The following is an 18,976-nucleotide window of genomic DNA, read 5'->3' as shown; positions in this document are numbered from 1 at the left end:
GACCCTGCCCGTGAGCAATCACCCAACTCATCTCTGTTGGTTAAACTAGAGAGAAGACCAACCAAAAAGAAGGTAGTTACCCAACTTCCACAGAGTATTCCGCGGCGCCACAAGTATTTTCTCTTAACTGATTTATCTTTACGGTCAAGTGCAGCGAGTTAATTCATAGGGAACGCTCCCAATGGTGCCACCGGTACCCGACGACGCCCAGTTGGAGCAGGGATCTAGAACCGTCGTGAATCCCTGCGTTACCTCATTTGCGAATGCAGACAATTTTTCTAGAGCGCAACCAGTCATAAATGCAAAGCGATAAGCCCACCACAAAAACCTACATGACATTTCAAGAAGCCTTAAATCGCCCGAAGTCTTTGTCCTAAAGAATTTCTAAGATTCAACTAAAAACTCCATCCCTCGATTTAAAAAAAAAGCGTTACGTCTAAACCAAGCAAAAGTGAAACGGAAGCGCGCCCGTCACGAAATTCGCATTTTCACATTTCCTGCGTCTCGCTATCTCGTAACGGGCCGAGCTTGGCTCTGCCCAAATACAGCCAGATGGCCGGAGTCGAAAGGAGAGGTAGCAAATAAAAGGCAAGGGTACGAAAAACGAAGAGCGTGAGCCGCTGCCAAAGGAAGCCGGTGTTCGTTCCCCCGTAGCAACCGCGCGGAGGTACGAGCCCATGTGCATAGATAGCGCCCTCGCCGCCGGTTCCTCCGACTCCGAGTCGGCTCCGGCGCGGCTGCGGGAGAACGACCTTCGCGGCGTTTCGCGACGCCGCGAGGAGTACTATCGAATGCCGGGAGTACCAGCGCCCTCCAATGGCGTGGAGCCGCGGCTGCCCCTCCTCTTCCCCGCCACTCAGCGCCGCCGGCCCGTCTCGTTCGCGCGCCGTGTTTCGGCGGCCCGGCGGTCAGTTCGTCGCAGACGCTCGCCTGAGCTGCATTGAGGAAAGGTCGAAGGAGGCGCGACGAAGTGTGCTCGCAGGCTTGTGCGCACGTGCGGGTGCACGTGTGTATACGGGAGGTAGGTCGCGCGGGGAGAGTCGGAGCGGCCAGGAGGACTCCGACCGTCGAGCCACCTGGTGGTCGAGGTTGAGGTCGGCCCGCGAGGGCGTTGCGCCACCCGGCGACCGAGACCGCGAGGACCGAGGCTCCGGTCGAGAGCGTCGCAGGTGCGACCCGTCACTCGGGCACGGTAGATGGTAGGCGGCGGACGCCCGCTCTAGCCTCCTAGAGCCCAGTCGGACTTCGGACCACGCGATGACGGGGAAGCTGCGAGTCGGGGCGCGGGATCGCTCGGCCGCTGCCCTCCTCGTCCTGGCCGCGCTCCTCTGGCCCGGCCGCGTCGGCGGCCTCTCCCCGAGGTCGAGGCGCCCCGAGTTCGCCGCCGGAAACGACACCCTCCCGATCGATTGCGACCGCCTCGGACCCGTCCTCCAGCCCGATGACCTCCTGCAGACCCCGACCCAAGACCAGACTCCGGACCTCCGAAGAGGAGCCGACCCTGCCAAATGTAAGACCCAAGAGCTTTGTTTTCAAGGAATGCAGGCGGATCGCGAGAGTATTGTTTTTAAGGGTCGACTCCCATTGATTTTATATCATAAACAATGTATTTAGTGGTAGGTCATGTTCGAACGTAAAGTTGATTTAAGAATGTCTCGGTGATCTGTAACGATCTTCAGGGATTTCTGATATGTCTGAAAATTCCTCCGTACCAGATGATCTTAACGTTGGGCTCAAGTGATTCTTAACGAGTTCGTTCGTTGTCATTAGTTTTTAGTGATTTCAACGTGTTACGTTCGAGAATAATGGTCTAGTAATTTCCTGCTGATTTTCGGTATTACGCATTTCACTCGTAAATCAGGCAAAACGGTGTCCTTTGAGAATCGATCGCCATCGATTTCACGTAATTAGCATTGTAACTCAATAGTAAGCGATGCTCGATATTGCAGTTTCTGTAACGTATCGATGATATCCTTCGTACCACGTGATTTAACTGATTCTATTGCAGATGATTCTTAACGAGTTCTACCGTTGGCCCTAGTTTCGAAGGATTCAATGTGGCACGTATAATAATGGTTCCAATAATTTCCAGGATCAAAACGCACGATTTCGTGATCGAATTAATCCTTCGACTCGCTTCTCGGAGTCGCCGCTGTCCTCGAGGCTCTTTGAGCGAATTCCGAGTCGATGGTCGATCGGAGGACCAGAAAGAGAGGGAGGGCGAGGACGAAGGTCCTCACAGGGAACAAACGGGCCGGTGTCCTTGCTCCTCTTGAGTCCTTAAGTCGGCCACATCACGAGGCACTCCGCACCTTGACCGATCCTCAAAGCACCGCTTCTGAATCGAGATTAAGATCGCTCCTTTAAGTATCGCTTGATAACGCAAATTATGAATAGGTCCTGATCCTGGGGAAGATTCTCCGAGCCAGAATGTTCCCGCCCATATCCTGTTCCCGAGTCCTGAGAATGTCGTCGGTGTGCAGCTGTCCGTTGGCTACCTGCAGAGGAACCGGGAATACCTGTCATCTCGGTGCAGTTTAATGCAAGGAGTGCAGGTTTAAGTCCGGATCCTGGAAATTGGGATTCGCGGTCACCAAGTTGCTGCTTCCCTGAGAGGATATTCGCTTAGGAAATGGTCCAGATTTAATGACAAAAATCGTGAACAAATAAGAATGAAAGTCGTTAGCAGTATCTTCATATGAAATAAGTTGAAATTCTTTGAGACGACAAGGATATGATTCGTTAAGAATCGCTTGAAATCAGTAGATCATCCGGTACGAAGGAAATCGTACGAGGAATGCTGGAAATCACTGGAATTCGTTAGAAATCGGTAAAACGTTACAGAAATTTTAATCTCGATGCCGTGCGTCATTTACGGTCTTAATTATGCTCATCTCGTGAAATCAGTGACAATCGGTTCTCCAAGGACTCCAAAAGCAAAGCCGTAAAACAACAAAAGCCATTACATTACTTCGTAAAACTAATAATTAATATTTCACTAAGAAAATGATGTTGAACCAAAGAAATGTTTTGTTAATTTAAGGAATAATTATTTAACCGAAATAAACTGGAATAAATCGGATGCAACGTTTCTTCGGAATGATGACAATTTATTTCAGCTTGTTCGGGTCAAATGATTATTCTTTAAATTAAGAAAATATTTCTTTGGTTCAATGAATGTTTATTCAGTTATGAATGAGTTTTTCAACGAATGTACTGGGGAGATTCCAAGCAGATTATTATAAATCACTGTAAATCTTAACAAGTTGGAGAGACATTGTCACAGATATTTCCATGCCAAACGTCACGTATCGCCTGATTTATATCGTTCATCACGTGAAATCAATGGCAATCGGCTCTCAAAGAAGGACGTCGTTTTGTCTGGGTTCCGAGTGAATGGCCCCTCGGCTCCGTTCCTTAACTCAAGGAGCGAACTCAAAGATGGAGAGATCACGGCCCGGCTAGATTAAACGGGAAAAAGAAGGAGAGACACCGCGAGGCGAGGTCGCAACCCAATTTGCGAGCTAACAACCGAACGATTGAGCTCGATTTGCGCACGTCCCTGCTCATCGATGCTCCCCTTCGGAGTGGCGTCGCTTGTTTAGCCACAATACAGCAGTTATGCGTGCCGAGATACGAAACGTCACGTGAAACGAATTGCCCGCCGTAGGATTTGCATAATTCAATTTTTCCGGGCCCGACATCAAGATCGGCCGGCCCCTTGCGGAGTCCTGTTCGACGATTCGTTACCACCTTCGCGCGATAACGAATCTCGCCGTGCTAATTTGTCCGAATAGAATTATAGGAGGCCTGTAAGTCTTGCACGCGCCGTTTCAATTACCGCGGTTTTTCACCGCGCCCCGGCTCGAATTATGCGCGGAAAATAAATGGAATCGCTCCTAAGTCCGCGTACCGGCCCACGTGTCGAAATACGCGGAGAATGCCAGTGCGTCGTCGGGTACTCTCTTTTCTTTTTCTTTTTCCGTCGCCCTCACTCTTTCTCTTTTTCCGCTCTCCCTTTCTCTCTTTCTCCGCTGCGGGGAAATGGCTCTCGTTGCCCTTAACTCGGTCGAGCCACGATTCGTTGCTCGAGTTATTACGGCAATTAACTCGGCCGCTCGACGCGTTGCCGCAAACTTGCCGGCAGCTGGAGGTTTGATCGGCCGATCTCGGCCGATCGTGAACGGCGAGAAATACTTGGGAAAATGGCCAGGAACAATGGGAAATTTAATTTCCTTTTCCTTTTCTGGGATACTGCGAAAAAGTGGGGTGCCAGTCATGCGTTGCGCGCCAAGGGCGGCGACTGGCCGGGAATTGTGAGATATTTTGCAGATAATCGATGCCAGCGATTTACCAGCTGATCGCCGATTTATTAGGCGATTGTCGGGGGGAAATATCCTTATTATTGTGATATTAAAAAAAAAAAAAACGAAATGCCAGTCATGCGTTGGGCGCCAAGGGCGGCGATATATCGTTAAATCGCGAGATATTTCGCAGGAAATCGATGGTAGCGATTTATTAACTGATTAGAGAATTTTTAAATTAAAGCTAGCGATTGATTAGCGGATTAGTGATTGTTAAGCTGAAGTCAGCGATTCAGTAGTTGATTGATATGGAAAAAGTATTTTTGTGTTGTTACTTTGAAAAACATTCAAGTCGCAGTCACGCGTTGCGCGCGAAGGGTCGCAACTTATCGGGATATTGCGAAATATTAGCCAGATAATCAATGTTAGCGATTTATTAATTGATTGGCGTACAGAAGTGTTGCAAGCGAGCCGTTGAGAAAAAATGGTTAGCCTCCCGCGGGTTTTTAACGACCGGAAAATTGTCGGCGAAGGGGCGCGTTAAGATCGGACTCGGTTTTTTGCAGATCGGCGATTTTGTACGTCGACGCCGAGACGTAACCTCGCGGTATTTATTCCCATCCGAATTAATCAATTCCCTCGGGACGCACCGTGCGTCGCGATATTTATTAAAGTCGGCCGAAATTTATTCGAGCCCTCGGAGTACGAATCCTCCACGCGCAGATTTTATTTGGCCGCAATAAATAGCACCGCAGTCCGGGAGGACTGATTTATTCGGACGAAGAGGAATCCTCTTTCTAGTCTTTTTTGCTCGTTTAGTGGGTAGTAGCTGAAGGTTTCGTTTTCCGCCATGCGCAGTGCCGTTTGCGAGGGAAATTGCGCGCCCCTTATCAATCGCGTTCGATCTTTTTGAGCGTGTCCACTTTTCCTTTCAATGATGAGACACTGTCCGAGATGGCTTCGCGATTCGAATATAGCTTACTTATAAGCTTCGATATTTAAAAAGTTATAAAGGATGATTTTGGAAGCAGCTGGGAATAAGAGATAGCAGGGGAACGCAGATTTTCTTCGAGCGGTGCGATTTTCTTAGCCCCTACAGGATCTGGGTGTACTCCGTTTTTCGGGAAAATCTCCGTTTTAACGACGGGAAAACGGTTCCTACGAAAATTGTGCAGAATGATGTGCCAAAGGATTTTTGTCTAATCGAGTTTCCCCTCAGGACTGCATTTTCCCCGGGGTTAAAGTCTGAAAACCAGATCGAATAAACTCGGAGTCATCTTACTAGAGATAAATATATAATTAACATCATATACCAGTGTCGGAACGTTTCACGGTATTTCTTTATATATTGGCACGATTGTGTGTATAATTAACTCGGAAAGTTAATGTGCTTAAAGTCCATCGACTATCGCGTGCAAAGATTGGGTTGACGGTCGTCCATTTTTACCGAATGAAAAATCACGAATCTGGGGTACGCCGTATACCTTTGCACCCTCCTGTTTACGTTACCGAGTTGCATAAGTGGTTGCACGTATACAAGTACCTAGGTGGGCTGCATGTACTTATCGTGGCAAGACTGCATAGGAGGGTCGGCTGTGTTTTCGACTTGGACACGTTTCCTCCGCGCTGCATCCCTTTCTGCGGACATGACGTGTCGCCGAAATGATTTTATCTCAGAACTGCGCGTCGGTTATCAGCCGACTTGACATCGACTTGACTCACTTTCTTGTCGACTAGCTTCCGACAAAATAAATTCAATCTATATCTTAAAAGATTTTAATACCAGTATTACGCCTCTTACGTTTTAGTGAATTTCTAAATCCCAAAAAGAAACTATTGGTGTACTAATCACGGAGTAAATCCCTGATAACTAAATTATAAAATAAAGTGTCACCATTATTAAATGAAACGTGTCGCCGCGATTTTATACAGTACAGAGGCGGCAAAATGTATGAGTGACGTGCATCTAGAGGAAATTATCTAAAAAAGTAAATAGAATTAAAAATCTCTCAAGAGTGACTCTCTCAATTGTCGTCACCGGGGGGAGAGATAAAAGGCTCTCGTGACTCGGATAACGGCGTGGAAAATTGTACCCGCAGTTTCTTTCAATTTTAAACGACGATTACTCGTCTCATTAGAGATTGTAGGTCCCGATATGTATTAGCGAGACCTAGAATGGAGAACGTCGCACGAAATGGGACTTTCAATCGAGCCCTACCTACGACTTCCCCTCGAGTAATCATCCGCGAAAAATTCGTGCACTCGCGATTGGATTATACGCGGAGGCACGTTAACGGTTGAAATTCCTTCGCCGGATGTTGCAGTTTGGACTTAAACTCGTAATATGGGTCTTAGAGCCGCGCCGTGTCGCAAGATTTACCATATTTATGAGAAGTGTCGCTTCAAGTATGATACATCGTGCGAGATGATGTTGCTGGGAGGCTGTTATTAAAAATGAGTCACGAGAGCAATAAAAGGACGAGGGATTTTCATTGTAAGCTGTCCACGAGCACTCGTTAACGGATTTTACGACGCTTTTCTGCTTTTTTCATTTATCGCGTTTGCAATGGCGAAAACGTAATTACTTACTCCGTGTTGGTTTTCCTTAGGGGAGACGTTCGGCTTCCTGGCGAAATGGCGAGTACGTGTTATTTCTATCCGAGAACGAAGACTACGTCCATCTCAGGAAATACGAGCGTCGTTTTGCGAGCTGGCTACGTCGCCGGACTTTGAGCTCGAGTATCTAGATCGAGTCGCTCGTAAAACTCGTTAATGTGTCGCGATTAGTTAGGAGAAAACTCCTTTTTTACTAGAGGAACTTCTTTTATGGTGGTTAGCAACCGCTAGCCGCGTTTAACGTCTTGGGGAAATGTTATAAAAAAAAAAAAAAACGGTGCGCAACTGTGCAATCAACCTCAAGTACCAAAATCTTTGAGCAGATGAAAAGCGAATAACGCATTGCCGAGTTCTGAAAATTTAATCAATTACAATTTGAGACAAATTTTATTTTATGGTTTTACGAATTTCTTAAGGATCTGTGTGTTTTCTTTTCTTCTATGCTAATAGTTTGTCGCGGAAAATGTATTGTGCACAGTCGCTGGAATTATTTTCGTCGCTCGTTTAGGTCTTGTCCTTGGTCTTTTTTTTTTTTGGGGAGCTCTCATGCCCCCTTAAGTGACTGAACATTTTATCCTGGGGGTAAAACGTGGAAAAATAACGTTAATTCATGTAATTTTTTTCTCTCTGCTTCCAGCTATATGCGGAGGGCCCTGTTGCAACCGAACGGTCGAGGAGCACTTTCGTCATCGGGCCAAAGAGGACTTTCACAATTCGATCCATCACCATAGTATGAGTCTGCGGGGCCTCCTGGTGACCACTGCCGACGCCCTAAGAGGTACGTCTGGGTCGCCTTTTTTTAATCAGAAGAACGTTATCTAATCACCGACTCACCCTGTAAGCGCCACTTACATTTAATCCCGTTTTTATTCCCCCTTCGTGATCTGATTCCTCCTTTTTTCTCTCCCTTAAGGCGACATGAAAGTTGCATCCCAGGGGTCAATCCGTTTTGCAACTTCCTTCCGAATCGGACGTACCGAATCGTTCGTAATTTTATCACCCGAACACGAAGGCCTTAAGAGAGGTCCCGACATCTATATAATTCCACTTTCTTTTTTATATTTCTTTATAAACAGTAGTGTTAATTTTTTTATGAAAAATGAAATACCACCCCGAGAATTAAATGTCATTTTGTTAATTCCAAGTATAATTATATCACTGAAAGAAACTCGAATAAATCCTTCGAAATTACGGTAATTTTTTGGAGTTTCTTCGAGTGAAATCATAATTCTTTCAATGGATGAGAATATTTCTTTGATTCGATGACATTTTTTTCTCAGTGCATGGACGTTCAAGACCTTTCTTAGGGCCTTGTGGGAACATTTTTAAAAATTCACGTCTGGTTCCTAGAAGACTTGTAAACGATTGACCTCTCAGATGTCACTTTCATATCACCTTAAATATCGCCAGCGTCTTGTCGAAGCCGACCGTCGGTCGTGACGAGCAACAGATGAGAACGTCGTCGCATTCGCGATCGTCCAACCTGGCACGCGACGACGTGCCGCATGCCGAGATGCCGAAGTGTATATTCCTGGCTTGCACCCTCCTCGTCCTGCTCCTCGTATCTCTCCCTCTAACGCTGCTTGTGCGTTCGTGGGAGTGTTAATACCTCCGCCACTGGTGCTTAGGCCCCTAATCTCTTAATTCTTAGCGAAATTCTAAAGGCCGCGTAGCGTGAATGAAAAACGTGAACGCGCCGGCCCGTGAGCACGTGTCGACCGGAGATTTAATCGGGGCCTCAAAGGGAGATCGTTCTTTTCTCTCTCTCTCTCTCTCTTTTACTCGCCGGAAATGCTCTCCCTTCGAATCTTCGCCATTCATTTCCGTCGCGCATTGCTATCGCATCCCCTGAGGATGCAGCTTCAATGCACGCCTTACGCTCTGCACTCTTGAATCATGACACGATCTTCGGATTATTTCTTGGATTGCTCTTTTTTTTGCAAAATTGTATGACACTTAGAGACTAAACGTGGCGTGTAAAAATGGGTGTTAAATATTTGGGCATTTTGAAGGGTTGAGATTAGGCTTCGAGAGGGTCTTCTGAACTCTATGGATTTAACTGCGTAATTGACTTGACCCGGGAATTTTATTAAAAAATGGATACATATATCTCGATCGGTGATTATTTGCGGAAATTGGATGATGCTTGGAGACTTCTCGGATTGTATCCAAATGTAGCGATGTTGAAGTCGATATTAAATACTTGCGTATTTTTGAAGGATCGTAATATCGGCTTCCCGAGGGACGCCTTTGAATTCCGTTAAGGATTAAAATACGTAATTATTTTAGTCGCTCGAATTTTACTTAAAAAAGAAAAAGCGGAGATGAAAGCGGAGATTAAATATTTGACTACGCTTTGAAGGATCGCGATATCTGTGTCGCGGAGAGTCTTTTTAATTTTACAGTTAAGGATTAAAATTCGGAGTTTTCAGTCGGTCGAATTTGATTAAAAAAACGGATATAAAAGTGGGGATTATATGATTATGTAGCAGGAACCTGGAATTTTGTTGAAAAAAAATAAATAGAAAACGGACGTGAATGTGGAGATTAAATATTTGGACGCGCTTTGAAGGATCGTAATACTTGCATCGTGTCTTTTCTTATGTTTTACGATTTAGGGTAAAAGTGCGTAATTATTTAACCGCTCGACTGTAATCACTGAAACATCGGCGTAGAATGGAACGTGTAATGTTTCAGTGCTTCGGAAAGTGGCGCGTAAACGGCGACTTATACGTAGTATATTGGAAGATAATGTTACGTGGAAGATGCCTGCATCGAGGTATACCGACTCGGACATGAAAAGGCAAGTTTATAAACCGCGAAAAAAAAAAAGATCGGCCTGAACCCCGGGCACGCGAGATCGAGCCAGTTGCAGGTAACCTCTCTGTAATCAGCACGGCTGCAACTCGTTGCAGCGGCCTTGGTACGAACGATTTCCAAAGCAGGACGTATAGGCTCGCACTTGACGGCATGCTTGTAAATGAAGCCCGATGGCACGTTACACCTGGAGAAACTTGGCAGTGCTCGTCGGAATGTCCTCGGCCACTCGTGGGACCGTCTTCGGTTGGTTTAGGGGAGTTCGAAGGTGGCTTCCTGCCACGCTTCGGTCTATAACTCGCTTAATACGCTATTTTTGGGAATTAATTTCAGGATAAAGTTGCAAGAAGGATTACGCAAATGCCCTGACGAAAATCGATGGAAATCTGTATACATTTTTATACATCTCGTAACTGAGGAATTACAAATGAGAAAATGAGTACATGTACGTTTACCATATTAGTGCGTTTCCACTTGAATTTAATGTAACACCGCGTTGTAATTTCGTTTAACTTAAGTTAGATGCTGAATGTGATTTTACGGAGATAATGTTATTTTACTGCTTTTTAGCGTGGCATTGGAATAACCAATTATTATGTAAATTTACGTGGGCATTTTTGTTAGGGTATTTGGGCAGACGAAGAGGATAGAAAATTGTTCGTCGAATTGCAGAGTTTCGTAAATGGACTTTCCCTGTAAATATCGAAACGGCTGTCGGGTTGTTTGGTTGTAACTCCGTTTCCTTTCGGAGTTTGGAAACGGGAACGGGCATTGTGGTCTTTGCGAGGAACCGATCGAACGTGATCTCTTCACTCGACGAGTGACCCCTCTGGTCCAGATCCGCACGCGTTAAAGTTTCGGACGTTCCCTTGCACCGGGTTCTGAAAATAGCCGGCAGCTGAGATGTCGGTAAATTCACGTGGTAAGGAGTCCAGTAACTCCTCTCCAAATGTTTTACGGGAAATCGCCCCGGGGCTTAGACTTCTTTATCGTGTCTAGATCTCTCCGATATTCCTTGTTCTAATTTTTCCTTCAATCTCCCTCAACATGGTCGCTTGAGATGATACGAAAGTGACGTCTGAGAAATCAATCGTTTATGAAACTTCTCCCCGAACTGGACGTACCGCATCGTTTAAAGTACTATCACGTAAATCCGGAGGCCCTAAAAAAGTTTCAAAAATTGTAAAATTTCGTTTTTATTCGTTAATATCGTTATTTAAAATTTCATTCGTATTAAATTCGTGAATTAAAATTTCGTTAATAAAAAGTGAAAAAATGTTTGTAAAAAATCTGTTTAAAAAATGGGATTTCAAGGGTGTCGGGACCTTTCCTACGACTCCCATATTCCTATGGTAAAATTTCAGAAGATTTGGTACATCCAGTTCGACGAAAAGTCTCATAAGCGCGCGATCCCTCCTGACGCCACTTTCGCATCGCCTTAACCTCGAGATCCTCGCACCGTTTTGAAGATCCTTGAAATTCTTGTTACAGAAACGGTGACGACGTTGGTGAGGCAGTCCGAGAACAAGACGCTGACCCTCTTCGACCAGGTCTATAGGAGCATGGCGGTGTCGAGCAGGCCCTCGATCAAAGCTCTCTACCAGGAGATGATCGATTACGTCTCACCGAAGAACACCCCCGACGATCTGCTGCAAGCGATTACCCGGGACATGCTCCAGCAGAGGTTCACCGAGTTCTTCACCAAGCTCTTCCCCATTGCCTACCACAGGGCGGTTAACCCGCACCAGCAGGACTTCACCGACAAGTTCAAGACCTGCCTCTACGAGACGATGGACGAGATCCAGCCGTTCGGCGACATCCCCGAGGGGATCCTCAGGTCGGTCGGGAAGAGCCTCGAGGCCACCAGGGTCCTCATCCAGGCTCTGACCCTTGGAAGCACGGTCCTTGACAAGACCGACGGAGTTCTCTTCTCCGGAGGCAGTGCTCAGCAGGAGGCTTGCTACGATGCCCTCCTCAGGATGACCTACTGCTCCAGGTGCTTGGGCACCGTCCCCACCGACGTCCGACCCTGTGCCGGGTTGTGCACCAACGTTATGAGGTGAGGCAACTCTCCCTACCTTATCGACCCTCCAGGTAGCTTAAGGTGATATGAAAGTGGCATCCGGGGGTCTCGCTTATCAAAATTTCTACGAACTGGTGCACCGAATCGTTCGAACTCTTTCCACGTGAATTTGGAGGTTCTAAGGAAAATCTTGACACCATGAAATATATTCTTTATAATTTGTTTGGAAACATATTTTATTTTGTACAAGTATAGATATTGAATTATTCCAGAGTTTAACGTAATTTGCCGGAGTGTCTCGCGAAAAAAGGGTTTCTCGGTGGTAAAATTGGCTATTATGGAGAAGTCTGAAATAGAAAAAATGAAAAGATTTTTAATCTACATGTCGGATTTAGACTATCGACGGATTTATCGTAGATAGGGAGGCCGCTTAACTTTAAAGTGCATAATACCGGTCTGCGATATTTAAATCAGATCGATGCTGCAGAACGGCAACGGTATGCATTTAAGGGTTAACTTTTAATCCTTTAATTAAATCGTGCAAGACACTCGGGGTACCATTGGCGAGGCTAGTAGTATAATATAAAGGTGTTCCCGGTGTGTTGCGAGAGTGGTTTTAATTTGGTATGTTTGGATCCAAGTGAGGATCCCCTCGAGCAAAGTGTTTGAAGGGTGTAAGCGGATAAGCGAATTAAGATCGTTGGACGGGACCAGTTCGCCTACGGTTTTCTTCCCGAGGTAGGATTTTTGGTTTCGGCATCCTTTTTATTATAATTCGCCCGAGATACGTTGGAGAGGTAGCGAGGTGGAAATAAGATTCCTGCGTGGCGTTCGGAAGCGAGGGGGATTAAAATTTTATCTCGGAGCCATGTCGATGCTGGATTTACCACGCGAGTGATGCCGAACGTCAGATTTTCCGAGATTTACATAACGCTTCCGTTCAGGTACATAAATCCGTATTCGGATCCGCTCGAAATATTCGGATCAAATAAGACACAAGATCCCTGAAACATTTGATTTATCATTCTCGTCACTTTTGGATATATCCAAGATCGAACACAATTTTGAATCAGTTCTATTTAACTTTTCCATAAATTATTTTTCATCCTCCTCTCACCGAAAGTTCGACTTTCAGTGCCTGTCGAGTGGGAAGAAAGTAGTCACTTTCTGCCCTCCTAAAAGTGGAATTCTGGAGTGAAAGTATTATTGGACAGTTAGTGGTGTATGAATCTCTTTCGATCGATGGGGTGTTGGGTAGGGCGTGCTTATTAACAAATGCCTCGTGCAACTAATTGATTTATAATTGTTTATTACAAGTTTGTAAACAATTTAGCAAAAACATGTCCACTTTTCGGTTCCACCGCGATATCGTCAGGTCGCCAGGCATCCCTTGACAAGCATTCAAAAGCTGAACTTCCGGTTCGAAGGGAAGATGAAAAATAGTACACGTACCTCGGGAGCTCAGTAGGCAATTACGACTTGCGTGTTACTGCTCTCGCCTCGCTTGTACGCCAAACTCACCCCCGCGCGTAATCGCCTACTTTCCTCCCTTGTTACGTAATGTACTATTTCATTCCAAGGACGTAGGAAAACGGTCGAGCCGCACATGGGCCAGGAGCCTGGAACCGTTTACCTGCGGCTGATTAAACACGACTACATCGTGTAAACCAATTAAACCAGGTTAAATAAACGGCCCGAAGACACGGTAACAGGTCGAGTCGACGTCCCGTTTCAGGGGTTGCCTGACGGGGGCGGCGTCGGAACTGGACCTGACGTGGTCCAGATACGTGGAGACGGTGGAGCGGCTGGTGGTGGCCGTGGACGGGCGGAACGATCCTCTGGGGCTGAACGCGGAGCGGGCCATGAGGCAGCTCGACGTCCACATCTCTGACGCCATCATGCACGCCATGGAGACCGGCCCAGCGCTGGAGGAGAAGGTAAGTCCCCGGGGTGCTGCCCCTTGACCTCGCTCCTCGCGGCGACCCGCGCCCTGCGGACCCTCCTCGGCGTCTGCACTCGCGCGGCCACGCGCCCGCGCTTTTATACCTGGCGACCCCGCCGAAAGAACCCCCACCCCCCGCGGGCGCTCATTGTCTCGCGTTTCGGAGTCGGTCAGGAATCCCCGAGTTTTGCCCCCGGCAGGAGATGCGGGTAGCGCGCGCGCACGACCGGGCCCCACCGAGCTCGCGCGTCCTCGCGTGTTGCTAGGCGCGAAAGACGGGCCGCGACACGCCAGGGGAGGAGGTGCTCCTCCTCGGACCGCGGCCGTATCCCCGCTTCCGATTGGTCGCGGACGCTGGCCAATCGGGCCCCGGGGACCGCGGCGGTCACGTGACTGCGCGGGACACCCGGCGCAGGAAGCTGCGCGCGCCTCTGCTCGTGCGTCGCTACCGATGCGCCACCACTTGGGCATTACTAATTGCACTGGGAAAAAAAGATTTGTTGTGAAAGGAATATCGTTTGCATATATATATTATTGCCCGAGTCATTTATCACTGCAAGAAACAAATATTTCGTTGGGAAGAAAAGTTAAAAAAATTATAGAAAAGTTGTTAACGCCATGCATATTTCTTTGGGTCAACCAACTTTTTTTCTCAGGGTGGGCGGCACTATTTATGCGCTACTATTATGTGCGCCTCATTATTTGTGCACTACTATTTCTACTTTAGATTTCCCGTGGGGTTCTGTAATTGGTTCATTGGTTCGCCTTCTTTCTCTCTCCCGTGCACGGAAATGTGGCAAGGAATTAGAACGAGAGAACTGAAACTTCGTTAGAATGGGGTGGGTAGACGGCGGGTTCCATCTTGTTCCTCTTCGTGTAACGCGCGCAAACCGTCGAGGTACTTAACCCCGATCCTCGTGTAAATGATATTCCGTGTAATGATAAAATCCACGCGATCCGAGATACCGCGATGAGGTGACCGCATTAAGAGGAGAAGAATGGTCCGCGGTCGTCCGGATGAGACGCTCGAAAGGCGAGACGCTTTGACCCTTTGCATTCGTAAATCAGTTTTACTGGGTTCTCGGTCGGATTGGAATTATCGGATGACATATTTATCTTGGCACGGATGCCGAGGTCCGACGAGCTGGCCGACAAATTCGCGTGGGCACGGGTATCGTGACGTACGAGTGCGAAAGGTTAACGCACTACAGGTAAGCCTCGCGCGGCACGAAAATTTTAACGGCGTACTTAAAACTGTACTCTGGCTTCCCGAAAAAATTTCACGTTTTTATTTTCTTTCTTTCTCTTCTTTTTTTTTTTAATTCTTTGAGCAAGTTATCTGAATCCTTTTTAAACTGGAAATCATAAAGTTTTTCTGTAAAGCGAAATCGTTGATAACAGAATTTAACACATTCATGAAACAATCGCCGAAAGTTTTATTCTGATAGAATATCCTAAATTTATAGTACATTCGTATATGTAGTTCAAATTCAGGCTTTTTAATTTTCCGTGTGACGGTTTAAATAATTTCCGATGAAGCTTCGTTAAACTCCGATAAATCGTCGTTGGTACGTGAAACTTTTGCATAAATTGACAAACCCTTCGAATTTGAATCACCGCGTTTTGCAATTTTGGTATAACGCAAAATGACAGACCTTTGTACGCTAATTTAATTGATTACTTTTTGGAATTTCAGTGGAAGATAAATCGACAGACCTTTGCACGCTAATTTAGACGTTGACTTTTGGAATTTGGGTACGACATAAATTGACAAACCTTGGCATGGTAATTTAAATCATTACTCTTGGCAATTTTGGTATACTTAGTTTGGTACGCCAAGAATAAAGTATTCGCATTTAATGCCGTAGTTTTGAAATATACTTGTCAGGATTTAGAGGGCACCCTTAAAGAGAGGTGGAGGAAATCGCACGGTCCGAAGCGGCTCCCACTCGGGAGCAGAGGATCGAGTTTCGCTTATCGGTGAACCGCGCCGCTGATAACGCGTTTAAGGAGACGCACCGCGTGTAGGTTCTTCCCGAGTACCTGGAAATCCACTGGAAGGAGTTTCACGTGCGGCGGGGTCCGTAAACTTTCCAAGATTATATTCCAGAAGCCCGACTATATTCTATTCAAAATAGAGTCGGCTTGGCTTTTTCGGCGAGGGTTGCCGGCACAGGTGACTCATGAAATATTCCCACCCACGTCCGCGATGAGGAAGTGGGCCACCGCGAGAAACGTCAACCCAGGAGATGGCGTTCCTTCTCTACCCTCCTTTCTTCCTAATTCATTCCTTCCGGGAATCCTTTAAAACTAAATTCCTCCGAATTTACCCTAAACCCCCCTCACAATCTCACCATATCCTGCCGGAATGCTTGTATTTGCATAACCTCTTCGCGAAGCCGACATTAAATCCACCCGAGAATAAACCCAGCCCTTGAATTTCGGCTTAACCTGGAAAAGAGGGGACGCATTGTTAGGGACGAGAAGGGAGAGCGTAAAAATAAACTCCGGGTATTTATTTTATCCGAAATGGAGATGTTAATTGTGAAATGGAAATGATCCCGTTCGAGGTGGCCAAAGGTGTAAGGATTATTTTGTGAATGAATAATTAAGAATAATTAATATCTAGTAGTTCCCTTTAAGGGGGTTAAATCGCGCGATCCCCCGCTTCGATTGTTTAAACCCTCTGTATCTAAATTTCGCTTTCACGCTAGGAAAAGAATCTGAAATAACATGGCAAATATTAACCTTCCGATATAAACTTACTTTGCATACTTACGGTCCATATAAGCTTGTATGTTTAAAAGCCTGGTGCAGAAAATTCCGCGGTTACATAGGTGTTTTGCTCCTTTATAACCAGGCGCCATGTTACGTTCTGCTGGAGAACTGAAACGAGACTAAAAGAATATTAATATCTACACTGACAAAGAAAAAGTTTCATCGAACCAGTGAAATGTTTCCTTGAAAATATTAAAGAAATATTTTGACAACTCCGAGAATCATTCGACTAAAAACTTGAATAAATTGGACGCAACGTTTTTCCGGAATTATGATCATTTATTTGAGTTTATTTGCGTCAGGGTAATTATTCTTTGAATTGAGAAAATATTTCTGCGGTTCAATGAATTTTTGTCTTTCTCAGTGCATGGATGTTTAACTTCTTAGAAGTCGTGCAAGGGCATGAAGGGCTAATTTCATAATGGGAGCACGTTTGTCGCCGTTTTTGAAGCCGCAAAACCGCCCGGGCGAGATCGGGCGGGAATCGACTCCGATGGTGGACCGCGCGATTCCCCGCCTCCCGTTCCCGGGGCGGATAGCACGGCATTCCGCGTTCGTTACGTGTCTGCATTCCGACTGGCCTTTGCCCTTGCGCTCCGGTAGGTCGATGTTAAGGCCCTCCGAGGGCTCGCCCGTAAAAAAAACCGGCCAACTCACTCCTGGTCCCGGTTTATCCGCCGACTCGGGTTCCCACGTTCTTCACACTTTCGCCCTACTGACCGCCCGGCCAGCGCCGAGATGGACTCGCCCCTGGAATCGCTTCATATTCGAAAACTTTTGCCCATTTTTAATTACCTACGCTGAGAATGCTTCAAGTTCTGACCATGTACGAGCTTTCATCGGTAACGGGGAAAGACTAAATGGTGAAGGCTTCGTTGTAGATTGAAGTAAGCGATTATGAAAGGATAACCATAGCGAACCTTGATTTCTTGAACAATTATTTCTAGTATCAATTTCTTTGGTTATTTGCCATTTACGATATAACGTTTTTTTTTTCTTTCGCATTTTTCGACGGCTATAATTCTTCCGGCAGTTTTGTTCCGGTGGAAAATTTCTGTCAACGTCGAGATATTTTGTTTATTTTCGCTTCGACGTCGTAGGATTTTTTTTAGTTTTAATTCGATAAACATTTTCTCTTTGTGTTTTTCGGAATGTAGTTTAGGTTTCTCGTTTTGGACTTAATATGGCTTTGTTTTAACGTAAGGGGAGTAGATTTATAAATGTTGAAGGGATGACTGTTCCTTTGACTTGGAAAATGGAGCAGATGTAGGAACTCCGATTAGAATCTCGAAAGTCTTTGTTCATCAGCTGCGCGGGAGATGTGGACGTTGATTAATGATTAGGTGATAAATGTAGGAGGAAATCTTTAGAGAAATAAAATGTTAAGGCCGTATAATAACGAGCCGTCGTACAAAGGAGCGCTCAGACGTATTAATGACACGCCGGGGGTGTTTCGCCGAATCATTGGAACGTTCTCACGAGCCCAATTTCTTTTTTCCTTTACGCCGGGTTTTTCGCACTTTTTTATGTTCGTCAAAACCGGCTGAATTACTTCCCAGTATCCACCATCCTTATTCCCACGCTTTTTGCCCTCTCTTCTTGCAGCCGTCGTTGAGAATTTCGGAGGAATTTTCGGATCTTCTGTCGGATGAGGAAAATCAATACAGCGGGTCTACGAAGTAGGTCCTCGTAATCGTTTGTATGAATTTTCGGATGGAAACGGCAAAGGAAGAGACACGTGGAAATATTTGGGAGCTTGTAGGAAAGGACAAGAGCGTTCGACTGTTTATCGATACTCGTATGCGACAATTTTAGAACCGTGCTCCAGTTTCGCCGAGTCCTGGTAGTCGGGGCGAGCTTTGGGGGAATCGCTCGTTATTATTTGGATCGACGGAATTGCAAAATTTGCTTTTCGTTAGCAGTTTCATAAACGCGAATACTCGACTCATGCGGCGGTCGTTTGAATACGGATCAGCAAATAACAATGAAATTACGAATCGTAGGGTTTATTTGCCGTTGCAGTTTTACCATCCGTACTTGACACACATTACGCACGTCTGCACTACTGCTCTCTGTAATTATACTAATGGTCACGTGGTGACACGTTATTTTGCGTGAAACAATGTATTGAGTCAACTGATTTCCCGGGGAAGTTGTAAATTAAACATTACAATGTCTGCAAGTAAACGTCTCCTGCATAACAATTTTCCGGATCGCGCGTGTGTAGAAAAACGTGGTTTTCTTGGTTTTGCAAATAGATAGACATAATTCCGTGACATACTGTACATACTGCCTGCGTTTTCCCCGATACAAATTTTCCTTTTACTAAGAAAATACTCCCTGATTTAAACAAAAAAAGGTTAAGAACCACAGCTTTCGTCAAAATATTAAGAATCTTAGGACCTCGCTTTTAAAGTTAAAACCAGTAAGGCTTAACGTTTATACGAGTGAAATAATTATTCATTGAATCAAGAAAACATTTCTTCGGTTCGATGA

At 45.9% G+C, this 18,976-nt stretch overlaps 1 protein-coding gene across 1 annotated transcript in view; it reads left to right on the top strand.

Moving 5' to 3' along the window:
• The first annotated feature begins 925 nt into the window (after window positions 1–925).
• Window positions 926–18,976, top strand: part of LOC105702319 (division abnormally delayed protein) — a 47,116-nt gene continuing 29,065 nt past the window's right edge. The window contains exons 1-4 of the mRNA XM_012429806.1: window positions 926–1,510; window positions 7,558–7,698; window positions 11,229–11,796; window positions 13,496–13,697. Of these exons, the coding sequence (XP_012285229.1) occupies window positions 1,258–1,510; window positions 7,558–7,698; window positions 11,229–11,796; window positions 13,496–13,697 (1,164 nt within the window). The 5' untranslated portion in view covers window positions 926–1,257. The remainder of the gene's footprint in view (window positions 1,511–7,557; window positions 7,699–11,228; window positions 11,797–13,495; window positions 13,698–18,976) is intronic.

This window comes from Orussus abietinus, unplaced genomic scaffold, assembly GCF_000612105.2.
Source record: "Orussus abietinus isolate OABI.00-Male unplaced genomic scaffold, Oabi_2.0 scaffold487, whole genome shotgun sequence".
In the NCBI taxonomy this organism is placed as follows: Eukaryota; Metazoa; Arthropoda; class Insecta; order Hymenoptera; family Orussidae; genus Orussus; species Orussus abietinus.
This window is presented reverse-complemented; position numbering and strand designations above follow the sequence as displayed.